The sequence below is a fragment of the Agelaius tricolor genome, unplaced genomic scaffold (assembly GCF_023055355.1).
Source record: "Agelaius tricolor isolate 1412-34295 unplaced genomic scaffold, bAgeTri1.0.p SCAF_19, whole genome shotgun sequence".
In the NCBI taxonomy this organism is placed as follows: domain Eukaryota; kingdom Metazoa; phylum Chordata; class Aves; order Passeriformes; family Icteridae; genus Agelaius; species Agelaius tricolor.
Genome location: NW_027269279.1, coordinates 11,178,463 through 11,201,591, shown reverse-complemented (window position 1 = coordinate 11,201,591; position 23,129 = coordinate 11,178,463). Strand labels below are relative to the sequence as shown.

Genomic DNA, 23,129 nt, shown 5'->3' with positions numbered 1-23,129 from the left:
GCTGCCACAGATTTCCCTCCTCTGTACCAAGGTCAGGGACTGTCCCCCCCAGCCACCCAACCTGCTGTGACCTGATGGAACACAAACCCTCAAGGATGGAAGGCACACAGATGGCAGCACAACAGGTTTTACCAATTCACACATTTTTTTAGGATGTTAAGATTTTTCTCTATTTTAAAATGTGGCTGTGAAACCACAAGTGTTGCTGTTAATTAGTGGTAAATAATGCACCAAGTCAGTGACATAATCAGGAAAGGTGCAAACCCCAAATCCACACGTAGATACATACAGCAAAGAAATTACATAAATATATGACTTGAGATGTGCAAGAGGTATTTAACAGAAGTAGCCAGGACATTTTTACACCACTATTTATAAGTACAATAGTTTTACACAACTATTTAATAAAAAATAAAAGTTTCCAGCATAGCAAATTTAATTTCCTGCTGTGCTTGGTATACAGCTAACTTCAACATCACCTGGGACAGAAATTAAATAGAACACAGATTTGGAGCTAGATTAGGACATATCACATGTGAACATTTCCCCCTTTTTCTGATCCCTAAGACCAGGCAGGTTTAACAGCCAACAATCAATGACACTTGCTGCTCTCACACCAAACAGTGGCACTCTGCACCTCAGTACCAAAATGCTTCAGGAAAAACACAGGCTCAAAATGTGGAAGCTGAAGTACAAGTCAGAATTTACCTTCTTGTAGGGGCATAGAATATAAGTAAATAAAGGTAATACAGCAAGTAATCTTACCTGCTAAAGAGTTGCAGCTGGGTTAATTATTAAAGATTAGGAGGCCTGACTTTAACAGGCCACAGCTGTAGCCAATAAGAAGAGTGTTATAAAAGAGTGGGGATTGGTGGGTTGAGGGGAACTGGAGTCAGTTGGATACTGTGAGAAGAAGGAAGAGTCAGTGCCCAGAGCTGCCTACAAGAAACATCACAGAGGTATGAAACTCCAGCAATATGGAACCTCTGCAATAAAATGACAATAGAACCCTTGCAATAGAATGACAACACCTTCTGGCCAGCACACCTTACATTATTAATGCCACTCCTAACACACAATTGAGCTGAATTTTGTAAACGTCATCTACTCGATCTAACCAAAATCTCCCTGAGTTCTGAGCGACCCAAGAGCTGTAACTCCCACTCCTGTCCAGAACGAAGAGCCGAGACACCAAAGCAGTGCTTACCCCGGGCTATTTTATTTACAATATGTACAGTTCCTACAGAAAACGATTGCTCACAGAGGATTTCACACAGCAACCCCCCGGCGTGGCTCCGATGGGCGCTGCCGCCAGCGCAGCCCCGCGCTCCGGGGCCGGGTGGGGACACTGCTGGCACAGGTGGGGACGCTGCTGGCACGGGTGGGGACGCCGCTGGCACGGGTGGGGACGCCGCTGGCACGGGTGGGGACGCCGCTGGCACGGGGATCCTGGAGGAGCTGGAGGGCAGCAGCTGAGGTAGATCCGGGGTGCGGGAGGCGCTCGCTCTGCTCGTCCTGCCCGGGTGGCTGTGCCAGCCTGGGCCAGCCTGGGCGGGTGAAGGGGCTGGGGCTGGCAGCACTCTCTGGTCAGCAACTCTCACTGGTGTGATCTGCTCAGATTGCACAGAATGCTTTGGACTCCTTTAGGATAAAAGGCACTATGTAAATCTACAGGAACCACGCTCTGTTTTGCTAGGGAGAATTTGGATGGGCTGTTAACATGTTGCTCTGATGTTGTGTACCATGAAATTACATCCTTATTGCTTAATACTTATATTACCATTACCTTAATTTAATGCATTCACTGTCTACTATCCAGATAATTCCAAAATCTAAATAAAGAAATGGAAAGCATGGCAATTTTGAAGAATGTATTCTTGTAAATTTTTTTCAATGAACTAAACAAACATACTGCACCTGAGAAACCTTCCTGTCCTCCTCTTCATAGGTATTTCCACATTTCAGTAACCAGTTACTTGTGCTCCAAAACATTTTTTTTTCCAGAAAATCCTTCAGTAATTGAAAACTGCATATGGAATGCCTCAAAGTATGGACATCACCAAACTAGTGTAGGAATAGCACAAATACTGAAGCACATAAAATCCAGTCATCTAAAACCCAAAAGGCACCCAAAATCTACTGTTAGCGGCTTTTTCTTCTGAAACAGGAAGGATTACGTTTCTTAAGATAGTCCCTAAAAACTGCCACCATCCCATAAATGAATGTGAAAACTTAGTGACATTCAGATACAAGCTCAATTTCCTATCAGTCTAAACAATGCTGAATAGAATTAGGGCTTACTACTGCTGACCAGAGCCTCTGATTCACAGGAACAGTTTGGAAACCAATCCTGACATTTACTGAAAGCCTGCAGAGACAATCCAAGTACCAGTAAAACCAGCCCTGGGATGGTGCAGTTGTCACCAGCCTGTGGAAATGCAAAGCAAAGAAAGCTTTCTCACTTAAGGCATGCCAGATAAGCACTTCCCTCTATGCTAACCTACACACACAGACAGCAAAACAAAAGTAAACAACTAGTTTGCCTTGACTGGAAATAAGAGACAGTTAAAAGCACTGCAAGAAACAAACTAAAACAAGAATCAAACATTCCTAGAACTTGCACCTTCTGTTTTGGTTATGAATACAGGGAACACGTTACAGAGGGAATCTATTACTCTATGAAGTGACCTTACCTTTAGAGACTCCAGATTTCACTTTACACCATTTATAATATTAGACTTGAGAATCTGGACCACAAAATTTTTTACAGGCAGGCAGAGTCCAGTCTACCACAAAGACTCTACTACAAGCTTTACAAACAAACTAGTAAAATAATTTTTCCATTTGTCTTTTTTGTACATGGCTCCTTTCCTGGAAAACCTTTTATTTGTTAAGCTCAAATGTGACTAGTTAGGATGTAAAAAAACCAAACCCCACAAAAACCTCCAAACCCCAAAACTATTAAACAGAAACCCCCACAAAGTTTCCCCAAAACAACAAATGAGAATTATACAATTGTCAACACTTAAGGAAAAAGAAAACCACACCTTTAGCAAAATCTCATTAATGAAAACATTTCCCAAAACTCTATTTCCACGGAAAGGAGAAATCTTCTTCAATGTCCATGTCATCACTCATCAAAAAAAATTTTATAGAAAATTTTATTCAACATACAACATTTTCCAGCAAAAAAAGGCAATATACAGGAAGAGGAGTTGTACACTGCGGCTACAGAAACAAAATAAAATACTGGAAAAGAATGTAAAATTAAGTGTGAATTGCTGATTCTATCTTTACTGCACTCAAAACTAGACACGCGGCTGGCATTAGCTCCAAAGAAAAGGAAGCAGTCTGGGGACTGAAATAAAACTACACACAATGAATATCAACATCAGTGAAATTCACTTGCAGACTCACCCAATAAAATTAACCTCCAAGTGTTAAATTGTACATGTTCATTCATTAAATATACAATTGCTTTTTTCAGTTTTTTTTTCTTCTTTTTTCATTTTTTTTCCTCCTTTTTTATACAAAGTCAACAGCTTACTAAACACTAGTGAGCATGCCCTCTGTGCTAAAAGGCTAGTTCTTGTGTTTTCCCCATCTCTTCCCATGGTAACTAAATTAATGATATTTATAATCTTTTCACTTGCTTTTGCCAACTTTTGAGTGTCATTCTATTTGCCAGGAGATGGCATAATCAATCACAACGGTATTTCTCAGTGGTTGGAAATTTCATAAAAAGACCCAAATATCTCTTTTTAGGACTCGGGGCATCCACTTGGTAAAACGGGATGCACAGTATTGACTAAATTAAATGAAAACTAGTTTATTAAAAAAGATTCTATGAAGCTGGAGGAGACAAAAATCCCGAATAAGTGCCAACAATGTACACAATAAAGTAGAGATTGCTATTTATTGATGATGTGAGTTTTTCTTTTGCATTTACAAATGCACAAAAATGTCATTTAAAGTATAACTGAAGGAAATAAATCTGATGTGAGTCTAAACATAAGACTTACTAGCTGCAGTGATGGTGAACACCACATGGGAAGGGCAGCCAGTCAGCTTATGCCATCTATAAACGTACTACAGACAAATAATTTTGCCAATGTCAACTGTTCTACTAAACTCTTCCCTCATTATGCTGACAATTGCCTTGCATTACGTTTACCATAAAATAACTCTCATTGGCATCCAAGCTTTTATAAAAACACCTTCATTTTGCTCAAAAAGGGCAGTCAATAGATACAGAGAAGCCAAACTGAACAGCCTCAACAAAATAAAATTAACATCAGCAGCAAATCCTCTTGCTGAAGACTTCAGATATAGTGCACGTGTACCAAAGTTCTACAGTTGTTAAAAAGGTGCACACACACACTTATTTTTGTCCCTTGCCTTGACAATCTGGTTAAGTAAGTCAGTTATGGATTTTAATAGCTTTTTCAAGGTAAGTGTAGCGACTTCTCTTTGGGGCTTTATTGAAATGGTCAAGCCCTAGCCATGGCCTTGGATGAGACATGTTGCCTAGAAAAGAAAAGAGAAAAAAATAATGAAGTTTTAAGACTAAATTGGAAAAATGTTTCCATTACACAACCTAGTCCTGTGTGCCCTGCCCACAGTGTCCACAGGGAGCGCAGAGGAGTGCACAGCCAGAGGGGCAGGGTTTTCCTTCCAGCAGCACATTCACAGCTCCTTCTGCAGCAGGTACCTGCTTTTTGTCTTCTTCAGCCACCTACAGGACTTCACAGCAGTGAAGGCTGTGCTAAAGCAAGATAAGCACTGTTATGGCCAGAGGCACATCACAGTACCAGCTCTCACCGAAGTGCTGAGCCTGTTTCAAACAGGGAGGATCTGCCATTGAAACAGTATTTGACAACCAACAGTATTTGCCATAATCTCTGCTATCCCTATCACCTGGTTTTACTGGAAATATCTGTTTAATTCATGTAAAATGCAAATAATGCTAATTAAGAAATCATGAAACTGACCCTCCTCTTTATTTTCTAAGAAAAAACCCTAGTCACTTAGATTGCAAAGAAAATATACAGATTTTTTTTTCATTTGTTCAACCCAATATTATTTATTCTACTGCTAATTTTAATGAAAAACCACAGTCTACATACTTCTTGCAAATGGGAGAAATTCTCTTTTAAGATGTTCTCAATGCAGAGCATCAATATTCTTTGAAGTGAAATGATAAAGGCAGAAACTAAAGAGGCCCCCAGCAAGGAAAGTACATTCTACATTCAAAGCCATCAGCTGCAACCACTAAAGCATAAAACATGTGACCTTGTTGGTTGCCTGCATCTGCATTTTGTGATATATTTTCTTCAATCAAAATTATTTTGGGTTTTTTTTTTCTTGTTTGACATAATGGTCAATATCAAATTAAAAGAGAACTGCCAATCTTAGTGGGAGAATTTGAATGTTTCTGAAGAAAGAAATGAGATCCTACATGGCTGGTGCCAGCACAGTCACAGCTATACTTGATGTACCTTGGCAACAGCAGAGGGACACTACTGACATCAGCTACACCAATCAAACTGTGCAGTGCCCCAGCTTTGGTTCCATCAGTCCAGTGTGTGCTAAAAGCTGGCATTTGTAGAAATTAATTCTATCAAAGCAATATTTTCTCACAGGGGTGAATTCCATGAACTCTCAAATAAAAACCTTTTGCTCTCACATTCCTTACAATTCCTACAAACAGTTCAAGTTCTCCCTTCTCCACATTCTGTGCCTCTGACCTGGTCACTGGTTGGTTTTTCAAGCTGTTTTGGCACCACTGGCTCTGCCTTGCTCACCAAGGCCAGCAGCTCATTCCAGACTATTGCCTTTCCCTCCCTGACCCATGAGGGATGGATAAAATCAGGACTCTGCCTGCTCTGACCACAGCAGAGAGAGTTTGTCTGTCTGTGGAGAAATGCCCACCTCCAAGGTGACCATCCAGAGAGCCTCCACCAGCAGTGCCCAGAGGTGACTGTGACACACTCCTGGGCTCTGGGGTGACTTGTGCAGCTGCAGACACTCAGCTCTGGCAAGCCAAAGCCTGCCTGTGCTACCCACACAACAAAAGGACTGTTTGCTAGGCTCCTGCAAGTAATAACACACGTCTAACTCTCTGCAGGTTTTGAAATAAATGGACAGTTACAGGATTTCTTTACAGCTGTTACACCAAACCAGAGCACAGCTGGGGAAAAATGGAGAAAGCTCAACCCTAGCAAAACCTGCCAATAAAAAATCAGAATTCCTAATTGTCAGAAAAACAGAACTGCAGAGAGTCAGTGCAACTCACAGAGAGGAACACTCAGCTAAGCTGGCAGAAGAAACCCCAGTGAATTCAAGGGTTTCAATGGATCCCTGATTGTGGATGCAAAGGTGCCATTCCCAAATAGAACTCTCCAAAGAGGAACAGGAGAGATTTGGATTTAGAAGCACTGCTGCAGGTTGCCCAGAGGAGCTGCAGCTGTCCCAGCCCTGGAAGTGTCCAAGGCCAGGTTTGATGGGGCCCTGTGTGACTGGTCTGGTGTGTGGCATCTTGCAGCAGGCTGGAATGGGATGATCTTTAAGGCACCTCCCAGCCCAACCCATGCTATGGCTATGAAAACACTCCTGTGGTGGAACACCTGAAGGATTAACCTGGTTTCTCCCATGTGTAAATATCTAAGAAAACAGAGGTTTAAATGTCAGTCAAGTAAACTAGATGACAGCCAATCCAGAGACAAATTTAGAATGGAGCTGAATTTGTACCTTGGTGACTCATTTCTTATGGAAAAAAAATCTAAACAGCATCTAATTGACATATTTAATGTTCTTATTAGAATCTTCAGATTCATTGAGGATACAAAGAATAAACAAGAATCAAATATGCAAGGGGGCAGATGAACAATAAAGACAAGGTGCAACTGATGCTGTATAAGTGTGTTATACTGACACTGGACCCATTTGGTGATGCACATGCAATCTCTGAACTCAAAAGGAAACAGATTATTTATCTATATGCCTATAAAATACATTTTCTTGGACTAACACATTCATGTAACACTGCTCAGTGTGCACACTGGTGTATATAAATACTTGCTTGGTCACTACATCTCATGTAATTCATGCTAAAAGAACAAACTCTTCCTGCATCCTGAGTTAAGGATGAACACATTATAACAAGTGGCAGAGCAGCTTCAGCAGACCAAAAGAAAAGTGAGGTTGTTTGACAACTTACCAGGTTGGGACTCAAAATCTTTCAAGTTCACTTCATACTCATCTTCATTGAGATACTGGTGTCGGCCCATCATTACAATGGCAAATTTAAACTGTGCAAAGAAAAAAAATACTCAAAAACCAAGTGGTAGGATATGACACTAAAATTAAGTCTTCAAGCCTAAGTTCACAGTCTAACTTGCAGCTGGTTATAAGTAGAAAACTTGTAACTTCAATTTATAACTTTCAGCTTCAGGAATTGAAAAAGGCCAATCCTGGTTAAAACCCTCATCAACAACCTGGATAATGGGACAAAATAAATGCTCAGGAAATCATGAACCCACATCCTGGAATACTGTGTCCAGGTTCAAGCCCTCCAGGGAAAAAGACAGGGCAACAAACTGCAGCAAGTGCAGCAACAGTCCAGTGAGGCTGTGAGAGGACTGGGGGGAACCTGGCATTCAGGAATCTCTGGGAAATGGCTTCTGCTCAGCCCAGAGAAGAAAAGGCTGACAGGCTATCTACAGTTTTCCACCACCTGGAGGATGGTGCACAGGAGCAGGCTCTTCTCAAAAAACTGCACAGAGGTGACCTCCACAAGTTGCAAAATGAAACATTCTGATTATTTGCATTTCCTTTGCAAGGAAAGCAAAGGCTTCCCAGTGATAGTGGAATACTCTAAAACACAGTGTCCAGAACAGGGCAGAATTCCCACCCTTGGGAGTTTGCAAATTGCAACTAAAAAGCCCTGCACAACCTGACTGAGTCACGTTCTGCTCTGAACAGGAATGTGATCTGGGGGTGGCTTCTAAAGGTCCCACACCAGCTACACTTTTCTGGGTTACTTTGTTTTGCAGAATATTTCTCTTGATGCAGTACAGAAATACTGATCCTACCCATTCTAACTAATTAGTCCTAGAAAAAGCATTATTTCAGTCAGGCAGCTGTTCTATCCCACAAAATCTACACTTATCCCAAGTCTGGGGTGTTCCAACCTACTACAATAAACTCATTTAGGGTTTACAGTCAGCAATAAAAACTCTCCCAGTTTGAAATTACCTTCTCAAATTCTTTTTCTTGTATGTCCAGCATTGTTTGAATCCGCTTCATAACCTCTCTGAAGTGTTCACCCTAATAATTACAACAAGATTTTTAATGTCAAAAAAATCTAGGAAAAAGAAAGGAAGCTGTTAGTATCTCCTGCTTTAAACTTCATTGAAATAGACTGCCTCAATGTCTCTGCTATTTACAAAATTACACAAGTGTCAACATCATTCTCTACAATATGGAACAACAGCAGGCAACTTGCTCTACATTCAGAAACTTTAAGTTTATTGATCTATCATTATGCAAACTGCCCCATAAACTGGTCAGGCACTGCCACTGATATGTGCAAGTCAGGTTAAAGTAAAGTAGCAAAATCAGAAAATTAGCAGCAAAATAGGAATTTGTAAAAAAACCCCATATTCTTGCTAAACTTGTTGCTACTTTTTGTATGTTTCTGCTCCCTGTCTATGTAAAGTGCCCAAAAAAGTGACAGATACTGTCAACTTAAAGATGAACAAAATATATTAACTGTTGGAACAAGGAAATGCAGAACAAATGGTTTTCACCAAAAATCACCAAACAACTGTTACTCTCTGATCAAAAATATGGAAATTAGTAAAATTATAATTTTAGAGATAGAGAAATATGGACACAGTTCTCATTCCCAAATTTTTAAAGTACGTAATTTTCATACAAAGTAACACACATGAACCAGAAAAAGCTTAGAAGGAAATGGTAACTGCTCCCAGAAATACACTTTGATATTAAGAGAATCAGGGTGACATTCAGCTGGAGCAGCACCACAGGAAAAACTTGAGAATTTAAATTAAGCTTTCAAAATTAGCTTTTGTTCTTGTACCAACTTTCAGCCCTAGAAGATAAAGCACATCAAATTACAGAAGGGATGAAATGCAAAGTCATCTCAGAAAGTGATGGAGAAAGCGACCCCATTTTCCATAACCCTGTCTCAGTGAGAGGAACCATGGCAGGGCCACTTTTGCCAACAACTCTGCACTGCAGATACTCAGGTGCTGTTGGAAATAGGGTTCTGCTTTGTTGGGGGATTCTGCAGGGGGCAGGGGATGGCAGCTGCTGCCAAGTGACAGCTTTCTAGGTGTTCACAGGCTCCCTGAAACACTGAACAACCTGGATATGCAAAGGGAACTGAGCTGGGAAATGACTGAACCATAAAAAGGCACAGATTGGGCAGAACCTTTGTGTTTTCCTACTCACTTCATACATTAATGCATTTCTTCAACAGTATTTATAGAAAACATCATCAGTATAATCCCACAGAGGAAAAAGGGAGGGATACTGCACCTGGTGTATCCTCAGCAAGAATGGAATTCCAAATGTCCCGAAAACCTCTTTGTGGAAATGTGCCACTGTGATTAGCATCTCATTTTCTTTATCTATATCTACCTGGTCCAGAGGAATTTCCTAGATCCAGACAGAGAATTGTGACTCCAATCAGCTAAACTTGCACAAAAAGAAACTAATGCTTGAAGTTATTTTTCTAGTTATTAAGAAACTGAAAGCATTATTGATGTACAGTTACTGATTTCAAACAATTCTATTCAAAAACAATTAAAAGAGCCATGTTGTTTGACAGTGTTTTACCAGAGTCCCTCATCCCTGGCATGACAGCACTTCAGCTTCCCCTACTCAGGAAATATTTTCCTGGCTTCCCTGAATGGCTTTTTTGACAAGAAATCTTCTATCAGTGCAGAACTAGCTGACAGTAACACAGGCCTCTTGCCAGCTCCTCATTACAGTTTACACTGGAAACTTTTTTTTTCATTTCTGATCTTTGAAGCAAGTTAGTAGATCTAAATGATGAGATGTTTAGAAAAAACAAATCACATGTTAAGTATCAAATTTGCTTCAAGAACCTCAAGTGTAACAGAAATGGAAACAAAACCTTCTAGAATATTACAGCACAAAAGTGGGTTCTAAGCATAAACACTTCTATCATTAACTCTCAAACAAACCTTGGAATTACTGCCAAGACATTAAATGTCCTTTGGACAGGCTCTTGCAAAGTCTTCACGTATTGTTATAAAAACATTTGTAAAAATGAAATAATGAAACCATTATAGGGAAACAGATGGAACAAAGGACGATCTCTTTAAAAGCATTATCTTAAAATAAATAAATAAATATATATATATATAATATTATCATGTAATCTTAATACAAACATCACAGTATTTGAAGAAAAAGAAAATTACCAGTTGAAAGAGTTTTCTCTCTCCAAGTCAGGTTTTAAAGCTTCTCTAAGACAAGCACAACTTACCTCTATTCGAAACGTTCGACTTGTTGCAGGTGACAAACACTCTAACAGCTCATCCTCCTGATGGACACCAATTATTTTGTAACTTACAATTTCTAGCAGCCTTAAAGATAAACAGAAAAGTATTTTTTAAAAAGTGAATTTAAAAAATTCAATGCAACATTTCTTTCTCAAATCTTAAGAGAGATTAGTGTAGAATGTACACGGATGCTGCTATTGTATTTATAAAATTCTAAATTCAATCTTTAGTAAAAATTAAGCAGTAAAGTCATAAGAGGGTAAATTATTTCTGGCTCATGGCAAAAAGCTAGGATGTGCCATTACAAAATATAGGTTTCTAGTGGAGATTATTTTATATATCCTCTTTAAATGACCTCACTTTTAACCCCTGTAACTCCTGAGAAGTGAATAGCATGAAATGCTTGGATTTGAAACAATTAATAAGTCATGACTAAAAAAATGCAACTGATGAAACTCAAGGATGTAACTTTATTAAATACAGAATAAATAACTGTGTAAAATCATATTTATAGTTAAGAAGAACTCTTAACAGTGACAATCTGGAAGATTTTAACACAATATTACACTTCATCTGTTAATAATGGTATCTACAGTATTTTAAATTCTACAGACACTTTGCTGCATAAAATCTACACGTTGACATAGAAGAAATCAGAGTCTTCCAGCTTTACCTTAATTTCCCTGAACCTTTTTCAGAGAGTTCTACAACTTTTTTACATTCTTCTAACAGGTCCCGCACACACCCATGCTTATCTGGATATACTGTTATTTCCTGTGGAATTTGAAACACAAAAATCATTAGAAAAGCTGAAAAAGTAAACAACCACATTAAAGCACAGAACACATTGGATTGTTCCCCTTAACCACCCATCTTGAAAAGATAACTGAAGTCAACACCTATGTCATCTTCAACATTTCTGTTAAGGAATGTGATTTTTTTTTAACATCTTTTTGTGCTCTTTGGGGTTTTTTTGCTGTTGTTTTCATAAGGTTTTTTTACATCATGTACAGCTTTGTTCTAATTCTCAGGGGTTACTCAGGGGGAGACCCATATCCACAGCCATAACAGCTCTGACACAGAAATAACAGCAACTGTGAAATGGCTTCACTCACCTCTTCCCTAAACTGGCTATTTAGCCATATGCATTTAAAACTTCTTCTGTTTTCAAAATCAGTTATCTTCATTTTGAGCTAAAGAAATAAAAGAAAAACACTTTAGGCATACTTTGAATAGGGCAGAATTATTTTTCATAACTCACCCCAATAAAAAGAAGAGACTCTTACCTGTTGATAGTAGAGTTTTTTCGGTTGCCTAGGCTTGAAGAACTGCAGAAGATCTCTTAAAGTACCTTCATAATTATGTCTAAGAGGATTACCAGGGCCATCCCTATAACTACAGAAAGAAAGAAAACACGTTCTTAAAATCCATCTCTTCAAAATCCATTACTGCTCAGCAAATTGAAGCACCAAGAACATTTTTATTACTGGCTTTCAGTTTCACATAATTGCAAACACAGCCTAAGCAGCACAACACCCAGAACTTTAGTGATTTTTAAACACAGCTGGGCTGTGGGAACAGAAAACCATTCAGGGTGTGTGTTAACTCTCCTGGATGTTTACAAGCTCACTGATGTCAGTGCTGCAGGCTGGCAGACCCACATTCCTCTGAAATTACTGGCATAGCAGCACATGCTTTAGATTGTGAAAGGTTAATTTGTGGAGCCATATGACACAGCAAATTCCACAGTGACCACAGCACTGCAAACTACAAAGAGCTACTCAAATTCTCACTGATGATGAAGGGAGATAGCCTCAGGTAACTAAAGAGCATTTACACTTGCATGAATACAGAGAGCTGTAAGTTTTGTGTGTGCATTATTCCTGAAGCATGTACACAGAGCTATAATACACTACTTTCTGCTCTAGTTTTATACAGATTCAAGACTAGTTTTACATAAACATGTGTAAAACCACCACTTTAACCAGAAATATCCCTTTGAGCAACTGAGAACTTGTTAGATTGTTGTCATCTTCATAAAACCTCATTTGCAGACTTTGAGGGAGGAGAATTCAGTGAAGTAACTCCTGCATTTAAACTTGCAAAATCAGCAAAAATACTGCTTTTATGTGCATTTGTTTCTGCTCTCCTCCACTCTAGAAATCTGCATTCACTGAAACAGCACTTGAATTAGCTTAGCAATTTATCCCACAGCACCAGGCTTTGAAGTAATTAATGATTTTTAAAATGACATTTACTAGAACTCTTCTAAAACATGCAATTCTTTGAGGCTCTAGAGACAGACATTGCAATACTTCAACTGTCAAAGCAACCTGCTGTGCTTGCCAGAAAGGTAACATCTTACTGGTACAGAATTAGTTAATGACCTGGAAAAGGCTAATTTTTGAGGAGCAGCTTAGACAAAGAATACTAAGGAATTTGTCTTACCCTTGGGACTTGAAAAATTGTAATAGCATTGGATCCGTGTTAAGTCTCTGAGCGACTGTCTTTGCAACCTGAAAATAAATTTTTGGTAAGTTCTGAATTGTTTCACACAGTTATGACATTGCTCTACAATCATACAGTCATTATTTCATGAGACTGTAATTTCCCTGATAGAGCAGAATGGTCTACAAAGAAAGAATCCAATTATCAAATAACTAATTTTTAATTACTGGGGGGTTTATAGTATTTTTTCCCCACATGCCTTAGTGTCTTCCTTAAATTTTTCATCTAAAATGAAATCTACACAATGCAAAAAACACAGGCAGTTTAAGAACTTTTCTAAAAGTATGTATAATGCATTTGTGAGCCAGTGCAAAAATTCCTTTCCAAACAGGGAAACAAAAGAGAAACAGGAGACATGCCTGAAAGTAATTCATCCTATTGGATAAAGTAACAACAAAGCCTGGGTCATTGGGGATGGTTTTGTCACAGAAAATGACATCCACACGGTGATAGAGGTCTCGGAAGTATTCCTTAGCTGTGGGGAGCTCGCTGTTATCATTTTCTGGGTCATCCCTACAAGAGCAAACAAATGGTGATACCATTACACATCCCATTGTTACACACACAGGCAGCTGGAGCTTTAAAAACATGTTCTACAGTGAGTCAGCAACAGTGAAGAGATACAGAGATGAAGTTTAGAAACCTTCTGCAAGAGCCACCGCTGGCACCCAGTAGGACTGGTGCAGTCAGCAGTGACCCAGAGCCCGCCATGGCTGTGTGCTGCAGCCCTTGCCTGCTCTGCTGGGCTCCTGGGGGTTCACAGCACCACTGCAGCAGGAGCTGGCCCTCCCTCCCACCCTGCACATCCCTGTGTGTCTGTACTAATGCTGCACAGCTTTCCATGAACCCCTGTATCGACCGCTTTGCACAGAGGACAGATGGACGGCATTCCTTGGCACAGAGAGGCAGAACAGTGGGCACAGGGGCTGGTTTGGGTCACTCCTGACTGGTACCCCAACTTCTCTGCAGAGAAATAGCACCAGGGTACAAGCTGTGCACTTACCCAGGAGTCAGCAGCCAGCCAAGGGTGCATAACACCAACTGGGTCAACTGGGACTGCGAGTTCCAAGGCATGACATGAGAAATACATTCATCTCACATAATCTGGGGTAAGAGTGCTGAAGATAGACTAGCTGGCTTCCACCCACTGTCAGCCCATGGAGAGAAACAGAGCAACACAGTTGGGTGTGACCATCAGGAGTGAGAGCATAGAAATGCTGATTTATAGCCCTGCCAAGCTTATGAAAGATCCCTTCATTGGATACAAGATGCAGGAGCTCCCCTTTTGCCTTGGAGAAATCTCCAGCTGAAGCACCAGTACACCTAGGAGTGGCACCTCAGGCAAACTAGGAGCATCTCATCACTGCAGACCAGTAAGGACCTGACTGTGAGCACAGGGGAGAGGCAAAAAGGGAAAGCAGTTCAGTGTAGTTCTGGGCTGAAAGAGCTCCAAGAGCCTTGTCCAGTGGCCATGGTATCTGAAATGCTGGAAGGCTCTTCAGTATCTGTGTTAGAGTGGCTCCAGTACAAAGCTGCACAAATCAGATGCATTGCTGAACACACTCTGGTAATATTATGAACTATTTTACGTTACTGGTTTTCTGAACTAGGAGGACACCTGTTCCTTAAGTAATGTGGCACATGATACCCAAACAGGACTGATATTTGCTCATTTCCCCTTTGAATAAACAAATGAGAACTGCAGAGAACACATCTACTATTGGAATGTAATACTTAGCTCTTGATAAAAAAGCTTAAAGGAAGTTCAGCTTTCAAAGTGATTTTTCCAGGTGATAAAATTGCAATAAGGTGCCCCCTTACAATACATACTTCTGAAACACTATGATGTCACCATCCATGAGTTCATCGAGAGCTTTATCAAGAGATACATCATAGTCTTGAATCCTTTCTGTTAAATTGGGTTTAACTTCCTGCAACAAAGAACAAAAATTATTGATCACAAAATAAAAGACAAAAATAAATGTCACAAATAAGTCACCATAGTGAAGAAATCATCAGCTAAGGTAACCTGTACATTCTTTTAACTGAAACAAATGGATAGTTGTGTATCTATTCAAATCCAATGCATGTATTATTAAATATCTATATGCATATTACATATTTCTACTTGCAGGCTGAGCTCTGGGCTGACCCAGGGATAAAAGCACCTGTGCAAACAAACTGGAATGGCACTGTAACCCTGGCCTGCCCAGAACAAGTACAGCTTTGCTTTCTAGGATAGCTCTGTGTGTGCTGCCCTGGAACCACCAGAGAGAGCAGCAGGGCTGCTACCAGAAATTGCAGCAAAAACCAAATTCCTTGTTCTTACTCTAGCAAGGACTTGGCCTTGGCAAGATCTGCATCATCAGCACTCAATAAATGTAGCAGTTATGAAGATTCACTGCTTTGGGCAGAAACAGCCTAGCAGTGTTTGCTGGCTTTGGCTTGGGAAAGGAAGGAGAAGATGCAACATTTTCTCATCCTCACTAAGGTGGGCATTGAAAACACAATGGCCAATAATGTCAGCAGCATCAGCTCTTCTAACTCAGCAACACAAGTCTAGCACAACAAAGCTGCTCATATAGGACTCTCATGGAGACAGTTTTTGGTTTTAAAGCTTTACACTTCTTTCTGTTTAATATAAAATCTGTTTTTACGTTAACTCTCTGCTGCTACTCTTTTGCAGCACTGTAGACTTCAAAGTTACAGATTACAGTACTGATAATTTATAAATTACCATTGTTATGAGCAACTTTTTTAAATTATTTTTTTTTCTTTACAGCATGCAAAAGACAAAAAAGTTACAAAAAGTCTATCAATCCAAACCTCATAGAGGATAAGGTTAGTTTCTTGTGGAAATCCTGCTCTCTCACACATAACTGGAAGCAAGTCACCTGTTGGAGAAAAAAGAAGGAATGTGAAATGTGTAGCACTAATTGCTAGTGAGACCAACCACAGAAAGGAGAGAATCCCTTTCTTTACCCTGGGTAGGTGGTAAAGATGCCTAAGAAAGAGCCTTCCTTAAGCTTCCCTTGTTGACATTCAACCAGACACACATTTATGGTTCCTTTCCACTTCATCTGAACAACAAAAATATGTGCGAGTTCACTGAAAATCCAAGAGATTAAATAACACTGCTCCATCCCCAGAAAAAAGGTTTAGTATCTTCAAAAAACCCCAAAAACTAGCTAAAATATAGAATTAAAAATATGTATAGGTTAACAAATGAGACATTCAAAACAAAAAACAAAAATATTTTTAGTCAGTGGGTATTTGCTGAATTCCTTAAATGGACCCATACGAAAATCCAGGCTCACACACAATTCAGGCTGAGCAGCTGCTCAGGCTGCCATAGTGAAAGGCTGTAAAAGAGTTGCATGAAAAGCTGTTGGGAGGGAAATATCACATCCCAAAGCTTTACAACAGGTCTGAAACAGCTGTAACACCTGGTGAGTAGAGCAACAATGAACTGACCACCTGTGGGGTTTTGAGGCTCAGACCTGCAGAAAATGTCACTGACACCACATGGGGGAAAAAAATAAGGATTTGCTTCTCTGGTGTAACTTTGGTTTCAATGATGGAATTATTATTAAAGGCAAAGTATGTGTCAATCTACTTTTAAAACTTCAATGATCAGAATGAAATTGAAATTCAGAACTCACGTATTTTACAGGATATAGGGGTGTAGATATGTCCACAATAATTCAAACTCCGAGTTTTCGGATCATACATCTTCAAAAACAACATTACATCATCTACAAAGTAAAAAACAAGATTTAATTTTAAGTAAGGCTTGGGGAGGGGGAAGGAGATCACCTAGATCTTTTTATTTACACAAGAACAAATATGTGTCTTTATTATCAGTGCCCTTAAAATATAGAGAGAAAATTATTCAGTGAGTTTAAAAACATGCAAAGCATGCCTTCCACTTCAAGAGAAATGAAGGAAAAACTGCATGAGAAAAACTAATTTCAGTCCTGTAGTAGTTTGATGGATACATCAATGACATTGTTGAAGAAAAGGAGTGCACAGTGTTTTTGGAGATACACCCAACATAAAAGCATTTTGTATTTTACAAATGTTTAGCCCATATGCTTACGATCTTTATCAAATTTGGGTAATGTTGCTCCAGTAGCAGCCATCTCTGGATCTACTGTTTCCAAAAATATTGTCCATGGATTCTCATTGTCACTGAGCTCAATCATCTATGTAGAAAGAGAGAAGAAAAAAAAGTCTCTGAAGAACTTAATACAACCTGGTATCAGCATTTTAATCAGATTCCAGAACTTTATGACATTGTACAAATGGGAGAGGCTTTTTTTTTAAGTTGTGTTAAAGGAAGTTTATGAAATTTATTAAGACAAACAAATATGGATATAAAACCACCAAAAACTTTGATGAAGCAGTAACAGTAGGTTTTACTTAAAATGAACCCACTTCTTTATCTTTCACAAGTTTACCTACAGCTATCTTTATAATGGCAAGGACATGACTCAATTTGAGAATAAAAGGAAGGTGAAACCATCCTGTGGTATTTAGACACATTTTACATTTTAAGCAATAGAATTCCTTAAATCCAGAGGGTTTGCCCCTTTTGTCAAAGGAACATTTCTGTTTTAATCTACTGTAAGAAATCATGATTACACCTTTTTTTCCACAGCAGAAAAAATATGCACCAACAAGACTCCTGCTTCCTATCCAAACCAATCCACTAAACACCAAGTCTTCCCCAAGGATCAAACTTCACCAGATACACTGAAATGAATTTTAAATTAAAAGCCTGAAAAATCTTATGTCTCACAGTTAGATATTCTTCAAGAGAACTAAGAATCTCAGGAGATGTAAGAAGTACTATCATCTCTCAGTGGCTGCTTACCGTTTTATTGCCATCTGCTTCATTATCTAACATTGCAGGTCTTTTTGTTCCATTACTTCTAGCTTGCATTGGCCATAATCTGATTTGATCCTGGGGAAATCCCTAAAAAAATAAAAATTGTGACAGGAAACTAAATCAAAACAAGAGAAAAACAGGCTAAGATGTTTTCATGAAACTCAAACAGATATTTTGGTTTAAAAGTTCTAAATTGCGATTGCTGTCAATATGTGGAGAAGGTAAGAGCTAGAACACAACCATAATGTAACAAAATAAATACATGCAGATATTCAGCTACAGAAAACTCACCATTGTTTGAGAGAGGTTTTGAACAAATTCTGTAAGTGTGGAGTTTTTTAATACTTTGAAAACAGTGTATTTCACTTTTTCTTCATCATACATATCATTGCCTTGGTGACCACAGAACTGATCCTCTGCCACTATCTGAAAAATGACATTTAAAAGTTACTTTTCAGATTAGCCCAGGTAATACCTTCTCAGGATGCTTTACTATGCAACCTCCCTGGCCCTCTGGCACAGTGCTAACACAATTCATGTTCTCAGGGAACAAATTTGCAAGAACACAGATTACAATGAAATTAAAAAATCGTGATTGATAATCTCATCAGTGCAAGTAATTAAAATACATTAATTCTTACAAATCCCGAGCAATTAAAAACCAGTCGTGCTAGGATCCCAAGTCTTGGAATGTGCTCTAACAATCCTGACACTTGGAGAAAATAAAAAGGCTACATAATTCTGTGACTGGGGAATGCAAGGAGGCCAGTGAACCCTCTCCCTGTACTTCCCACAGCTCCCCTGCACTCTTTGGTAACAGAAGCACAAACAGTGCAATGCTGCCAGTGTCCCACTGCAAACTCAGTGCAAATGCAGGGCAGAACAAGCTGGGCCTGACCAGTATCTCTGCTTATCAACACCAGAGAGAACAGGCAAGGAAACATGGAGGCACATGGAAAATGGGTTCTATTTCCCTGTGCCAGATGGGCTCTGGAAAGAGCCATAAACAGGGTTTCTTAAGGCAATTCATAACAATCTTGTCCATCTGGCTTTTCCAAAAAGATAATTGCAAATATAAACACTCTCTCCTCCTGCTTCTACTTGATGAGCTCCATTTGGCAATAGTCCAGACCTGCAGCCTATGGCTAGATACATTCTAATTTTAGAAAATAATTCCTGAAGGAGATAAAAGTGCAGTGGCAGGGCAGCCATTTGAAATAACCTGGTCCTTCTCCCTTTCACCTGAACTTACTATATTTACTCACAAGCACAATAAATTCTAAAGAAAACAGAAATGTTTATAACATACAGTACTGTGTGTTTTATTACAATTTGTTGCATATGTAAATATACCTAAAAGCACTAAAATTATAATTTCTCTTCAAACACTACTTCAGAAGAAAAATTAAAAAGAAAAAAAAAGGAAAAAAAAAAAAAAAGAAAATCAAGGTTTGCCTCCAGGGTGGTTCAATATTCTAAATTTTCATGGTAAAGTAGCTGTAACTTAATCTGTTTCAAAAGCTGACCTGCACTTGCATATAGAGGTGAGCTTCCTGCCTCTCCTTCCTCTTCTGAGCTTCTATCCTCTTCTCTTCTTGTAGCCTTTCTACAAGTTGTTGAGGAATATCATGGTCGGTTACAGGCTGCAAAACTTCACCTATAAAACAGATTTTATGATGTTATTTCAAGATCTACATCAAACAGTTTCTTCTTCATACACACTTGACTTCCCTCTGATTTGAAGTCAAAACCAACTTTCCTTCATCTTTCACTTAAAAATATGGTTTGATATCATCATACTTTGGCAAAAGAAGCACTTCTACAACAAACCAAAGTGCACTACTCCCATGAAATATGTATCATAGACTTTTGAATGAAATATTCAGTTCAGAATTAAAAAAATATTTGCCACTACTCCCTTTTTAGAGCATCTATGTATCTACACATTTACATTCAATTTGATTTAATTCCATTATTGTAAATCAAAGGCGACTCTGACGAAGGGGAGAGAATGATGCATCTGACTCCATCATCAGAAGGCTAATTAATTACTTTATTATACTATACTATAAACATTTCATCTAAACTGAATCTGCCAAGCACTCACTCTGCACACAACTGCTCACACTGCACTGAATCTCAGAAATCCTTGGGAAGAATTGTGCCTTGCTTTTCTCTGCGAAGAGAAATGTGGCAACATTCCATGACCCAAGTCAGTTCACTAAGTCTTCCATCCCATAAAGCAGCCAAGGTTGATGCTCTTTGCAGGTGCTTTACTGAGCTAAAAGGTGACCCAGAGCAGCACACACTCTCCCCAAGTGAGAGAACGGCAGGTTGATCCTGTAGGATCGCTACCTTCCCTCTGTAAATAAGGCAGCCCTGTTGTGCAGGACCACAACCAACAATCCAGAGGTCAAGCAGCCCTGCCTGCCAGGGCCCTTGGAGCACAGAGAGGACACGTACTGAGCTTGGACTCCCTGATGTAGACCAGCATGTAGGCGTTGGTGCAGTGCCGCACGGACAGGTCGTCGTCGTGCCCGCCGTAGTTGTGCTCGATCGCCTCCTCCTTCGTGCACCTCGACACGACGTCGTCATCGAATTTACACCACTAGGGAGCAAGTTTTACAGAAAAGTGATTTTACACGTAAAAATATGCTCCTGAATGATAAATTAATCCTATTTCTGGCATGTCTTTCAGCTCTTTGAAGTAACTAAAATTACCTTCGAGCGGCGTGACTTTTAAAAGGAAATCTAGTTCAGTATAATTTGTGCTACCTGCTACTTGTGCTCAGCATAAGGAAGTCCATAAATACCAAACCTTTACTGAACATTTTACAGTGAGAATCAAAAGCACAATAATTATTCCAATTATTCCAATTATTTCTTAAGATTTCAAATATCTAATATTTCTGTAGGAAAGAGAAAATTGATTTTATCTGTTGTAAAATGAAATAAAAAGCAGAGATACACAAGACAACCAATAATTCTTTGTACATGTAGAGCAATATACATCAAATTTCAAATTAAAACAATAAAGTCAATTAAGAATCAATTACAAATAGCAACAAATCCACAGTAAAATCTGACTTCTACTCTTACTGTGAACAATCATGTACACACAAAACCAGTCAACTCAACGGAAGAGGCACCTGACCTATAAATGTCCAATCCAATCAAGTCACCTAAACCTGGAACAGTGGGACATACACAAACATGCTGAACTTCTGAGTCACAGGAACACTGGAAATGCTCATATTTGCTTTAGCAAAGTCAGTCTCAAAAAAATGCTGGATAAAATCTGATTGCAGAACTTCAACACATAGAAGAGAAGGGATTTCCTCAGTTAAAAAGTCTTTTGTTAAAAGCTAAGTGTGCATGCACTCTTCTTTTAGGGAAAGAAAATACTGAAGATTTGCCCATTATAAAAACTGCAAGTATGCATTTACAACACACAAATACTTTTAGATGCTTTTCAATACTCACTTTGCCATCGCCCTTTGGATTTAAGTAAACAACATAATGTCCACCATGGTTATCTCCACTGTGTACTAGAACTGCATGGAGAATGTAATTTGCAGGATCTTTAGGATCTGTTTTTTGCAAAAATTCATCTAGTGGCAACTGTTCAGGAAATTCAAACCTAGTTTCAAAAAGAATGGAGACAATTGTATTTGTAGTTAAGATAGACACACATTCTTAGGCACTATTATGGAACACTATGTGTATTCTAAAGCAAAGAATAAAAATTGAACATGTTACTGTTACAATGCCACTTCTAACCAGGACATGCTGCATACAGTGGCAGAATTTATACTGTTTAAATATGGAATAAAATAAACTTTTCAAGCAGCTCAGGAAAGCATGCCCGCAGTAACAAAGGCAAGAGCACTTCAACTGAATTAGAGCTGGTTTGGATTCACTGTGTCAAGGCAAAAGCTTTAAAATCTGTTATTTTCTAGCAGACAGATGAGCTTCCCTAGCACAGGTACCACTGGACTGGAACATTACTCTGAAATATCTCACCTTGGTGAGAATGAGATAATTGCAATAAACATTTAGTTTACAACCAACCATGTATCTCCTGGAGAAATTATCAGCCTCTGCCTACAGTGAGGGGGCAAATGGCTCTCTATCCATCCATGGAAACAGAGGGAGGGCAAGCAGGTAACTCCTTACTCATCCTGCTTACTCTGGTGGCAGCCTAGCCACACACTGCACAGTGGAGCTACACAAGCCATTAAAAGATGCAGGCACCTGTTCATGGTCAAAACAATCACTATGGGTTACTAAACATTCAATCTGTCATTCTGAACCTCAAAGTTCAACCTGTGCACCTTTAGGGGACCTCTACTGTGTGTGACTGCACATGCCTGCCTCAGAGCTTAGTCAAAAGCAGGATTTTGGGAAGCTATTTTTTGCTAAAATACATTCACAGGTCTAAATTCTCCAAAAAAACCCCAACCCACACAGTAAACCAACCAACCCACTTACCTATCATTTATCTTGATGTTTTGGTCAGTCTGAGGATCATACATAAACCTCATGAGCTGTAAGTGTAATACTGGTGGCAGTGTTAGGAACTTCACACCTTTCTCTGCCTCCTAGACATTTTAAAGGAAATAGAGGGTTGAAATTGTAGGATTTTTAGCAACTCAAAATATTGTTTGTTGCAGACATTCTTCATATGGACTTTTATAGACTTAACAACACAAAATGCACCAGAATGGTTCAAAATTTGGGTGCAATTTGAGTATCCTAATGCTGCACCAACCTCCTATGAACTACTCCAGTAACACAAAAATTCAAATTAAAATTAGGCCACTGATACAAGGATATGTGGATGCCTCACTGCATTAAGAGCGAGTTACCTGCATAAATAAAATTGGGAGAATATGGAGGCAAAAGCTCATTTTTGATCAATTAAGAATTTCATGTTCATTGCATCCTGCCAACAAGGATTTGGCTACTGTGCTATCCCTTCCTAAGAACAGCTAAAGAATATATAGAACATTACTGACAAAACCTGGTATGTCAAAACTGCAGAAATAAGCTTTAGTAAAACATTATTTATAAAGGACTTCAGTTTACTCCAGTGGGTGCAGCAAAGTGCAACTGAAGAGCTCAGAAACACGTGCACACACATAAATGTTTAATTTCCATGGGTTCACTTGGTT

At 39.1% G+C, this 23,129-nt stretch overlaps 1 protein-coding gene across 4 annotated transcripts in view; it reads right to left on the bottom strand.

Moving 5' to 3' along the window:
• Positions 1-1,200: 1,200 nt before the first annotated feature.
• Positions 1,201-23,129, bottom strand: part of USP7 (ubiquitin specific peptidase 7) — a 71,901-nt gene continuing 49,972 nt past the window's right edge. For 2 of the 4 annotated variants that reach the window (XM_071444256.1, XM_071444257.1), the window contains 20 exons: positions 22,447-22,556; positions 21,439-21,595; positions 20,419-20,563; positions 19,482-19,612; positions 18,247-18,381; positions 17,941-18,042; positions 17,164-17,269; positions 16,727-16,819; positions 15,891-15,958; positions 14,895-14,995; positions 13,424-13,577; positions 13,005-13,072; positions 11,843-11,951; positions 11,672-11,749; positions 11,230-11,330; positions 10,541-10,640; positions 9,565-9,684; positions 8,257-8,328; positions 7,220-7,310; positions 3,144-4,527 (listed from right to left, as the gene is read on the bottom strand). In XM_071444256.1, the coding sequence (XP_071300357.1) occupies positions 4,421-4,527; positions 7,220-7,310; positions 8,257-8,328; positions 9,565-9,684; positions 10,541-10,640; positions 11,230-11,330; positions 11,672-11,749; positions 11,843-11,951; positions 13,005-13,072; positions 13,424-13,577; positions 14,895-14,995; positions 15,891-15,958; positions 16,727-16,819; positions 17,164-17,269; positions 17,941-18,042; positions 18,247-18,381; positions 19,482-19,612; positions 20,419-20,563; positions 21,439-21,595; positions 22,447-22,556 (2,148 nt within the window). In that variant the 3' untranslated portion in view covers positions 3,144-4,420. Of the gene's footprint in view, positions 1,642-3,143; positions 4,528-7,219; positions 7,311-8,256; positions 8,329-9,564; positions 9,685-10,540; positions 10,641-11,229; positions 11,331-11,671; positions 11,750-11,842; positions 11,952-13,004; positions 13,073-13,423; positions 13,578-14,894; positions 14,996-15,890; positions 15,959-16,726; positions 16,820-17,163; positions 17,270-17,940; positions 18,043-18,246; positions 18,382-19,481; positions 19,613-20,418; positions 20,564-21,438; positions 21,596-22,446; positions 22,557-23,129 lie in introns of those variants that run through there. The other 2 variants (XM_071444259.1, XM_071444260.1) reach the window with 2 other exon arrangements.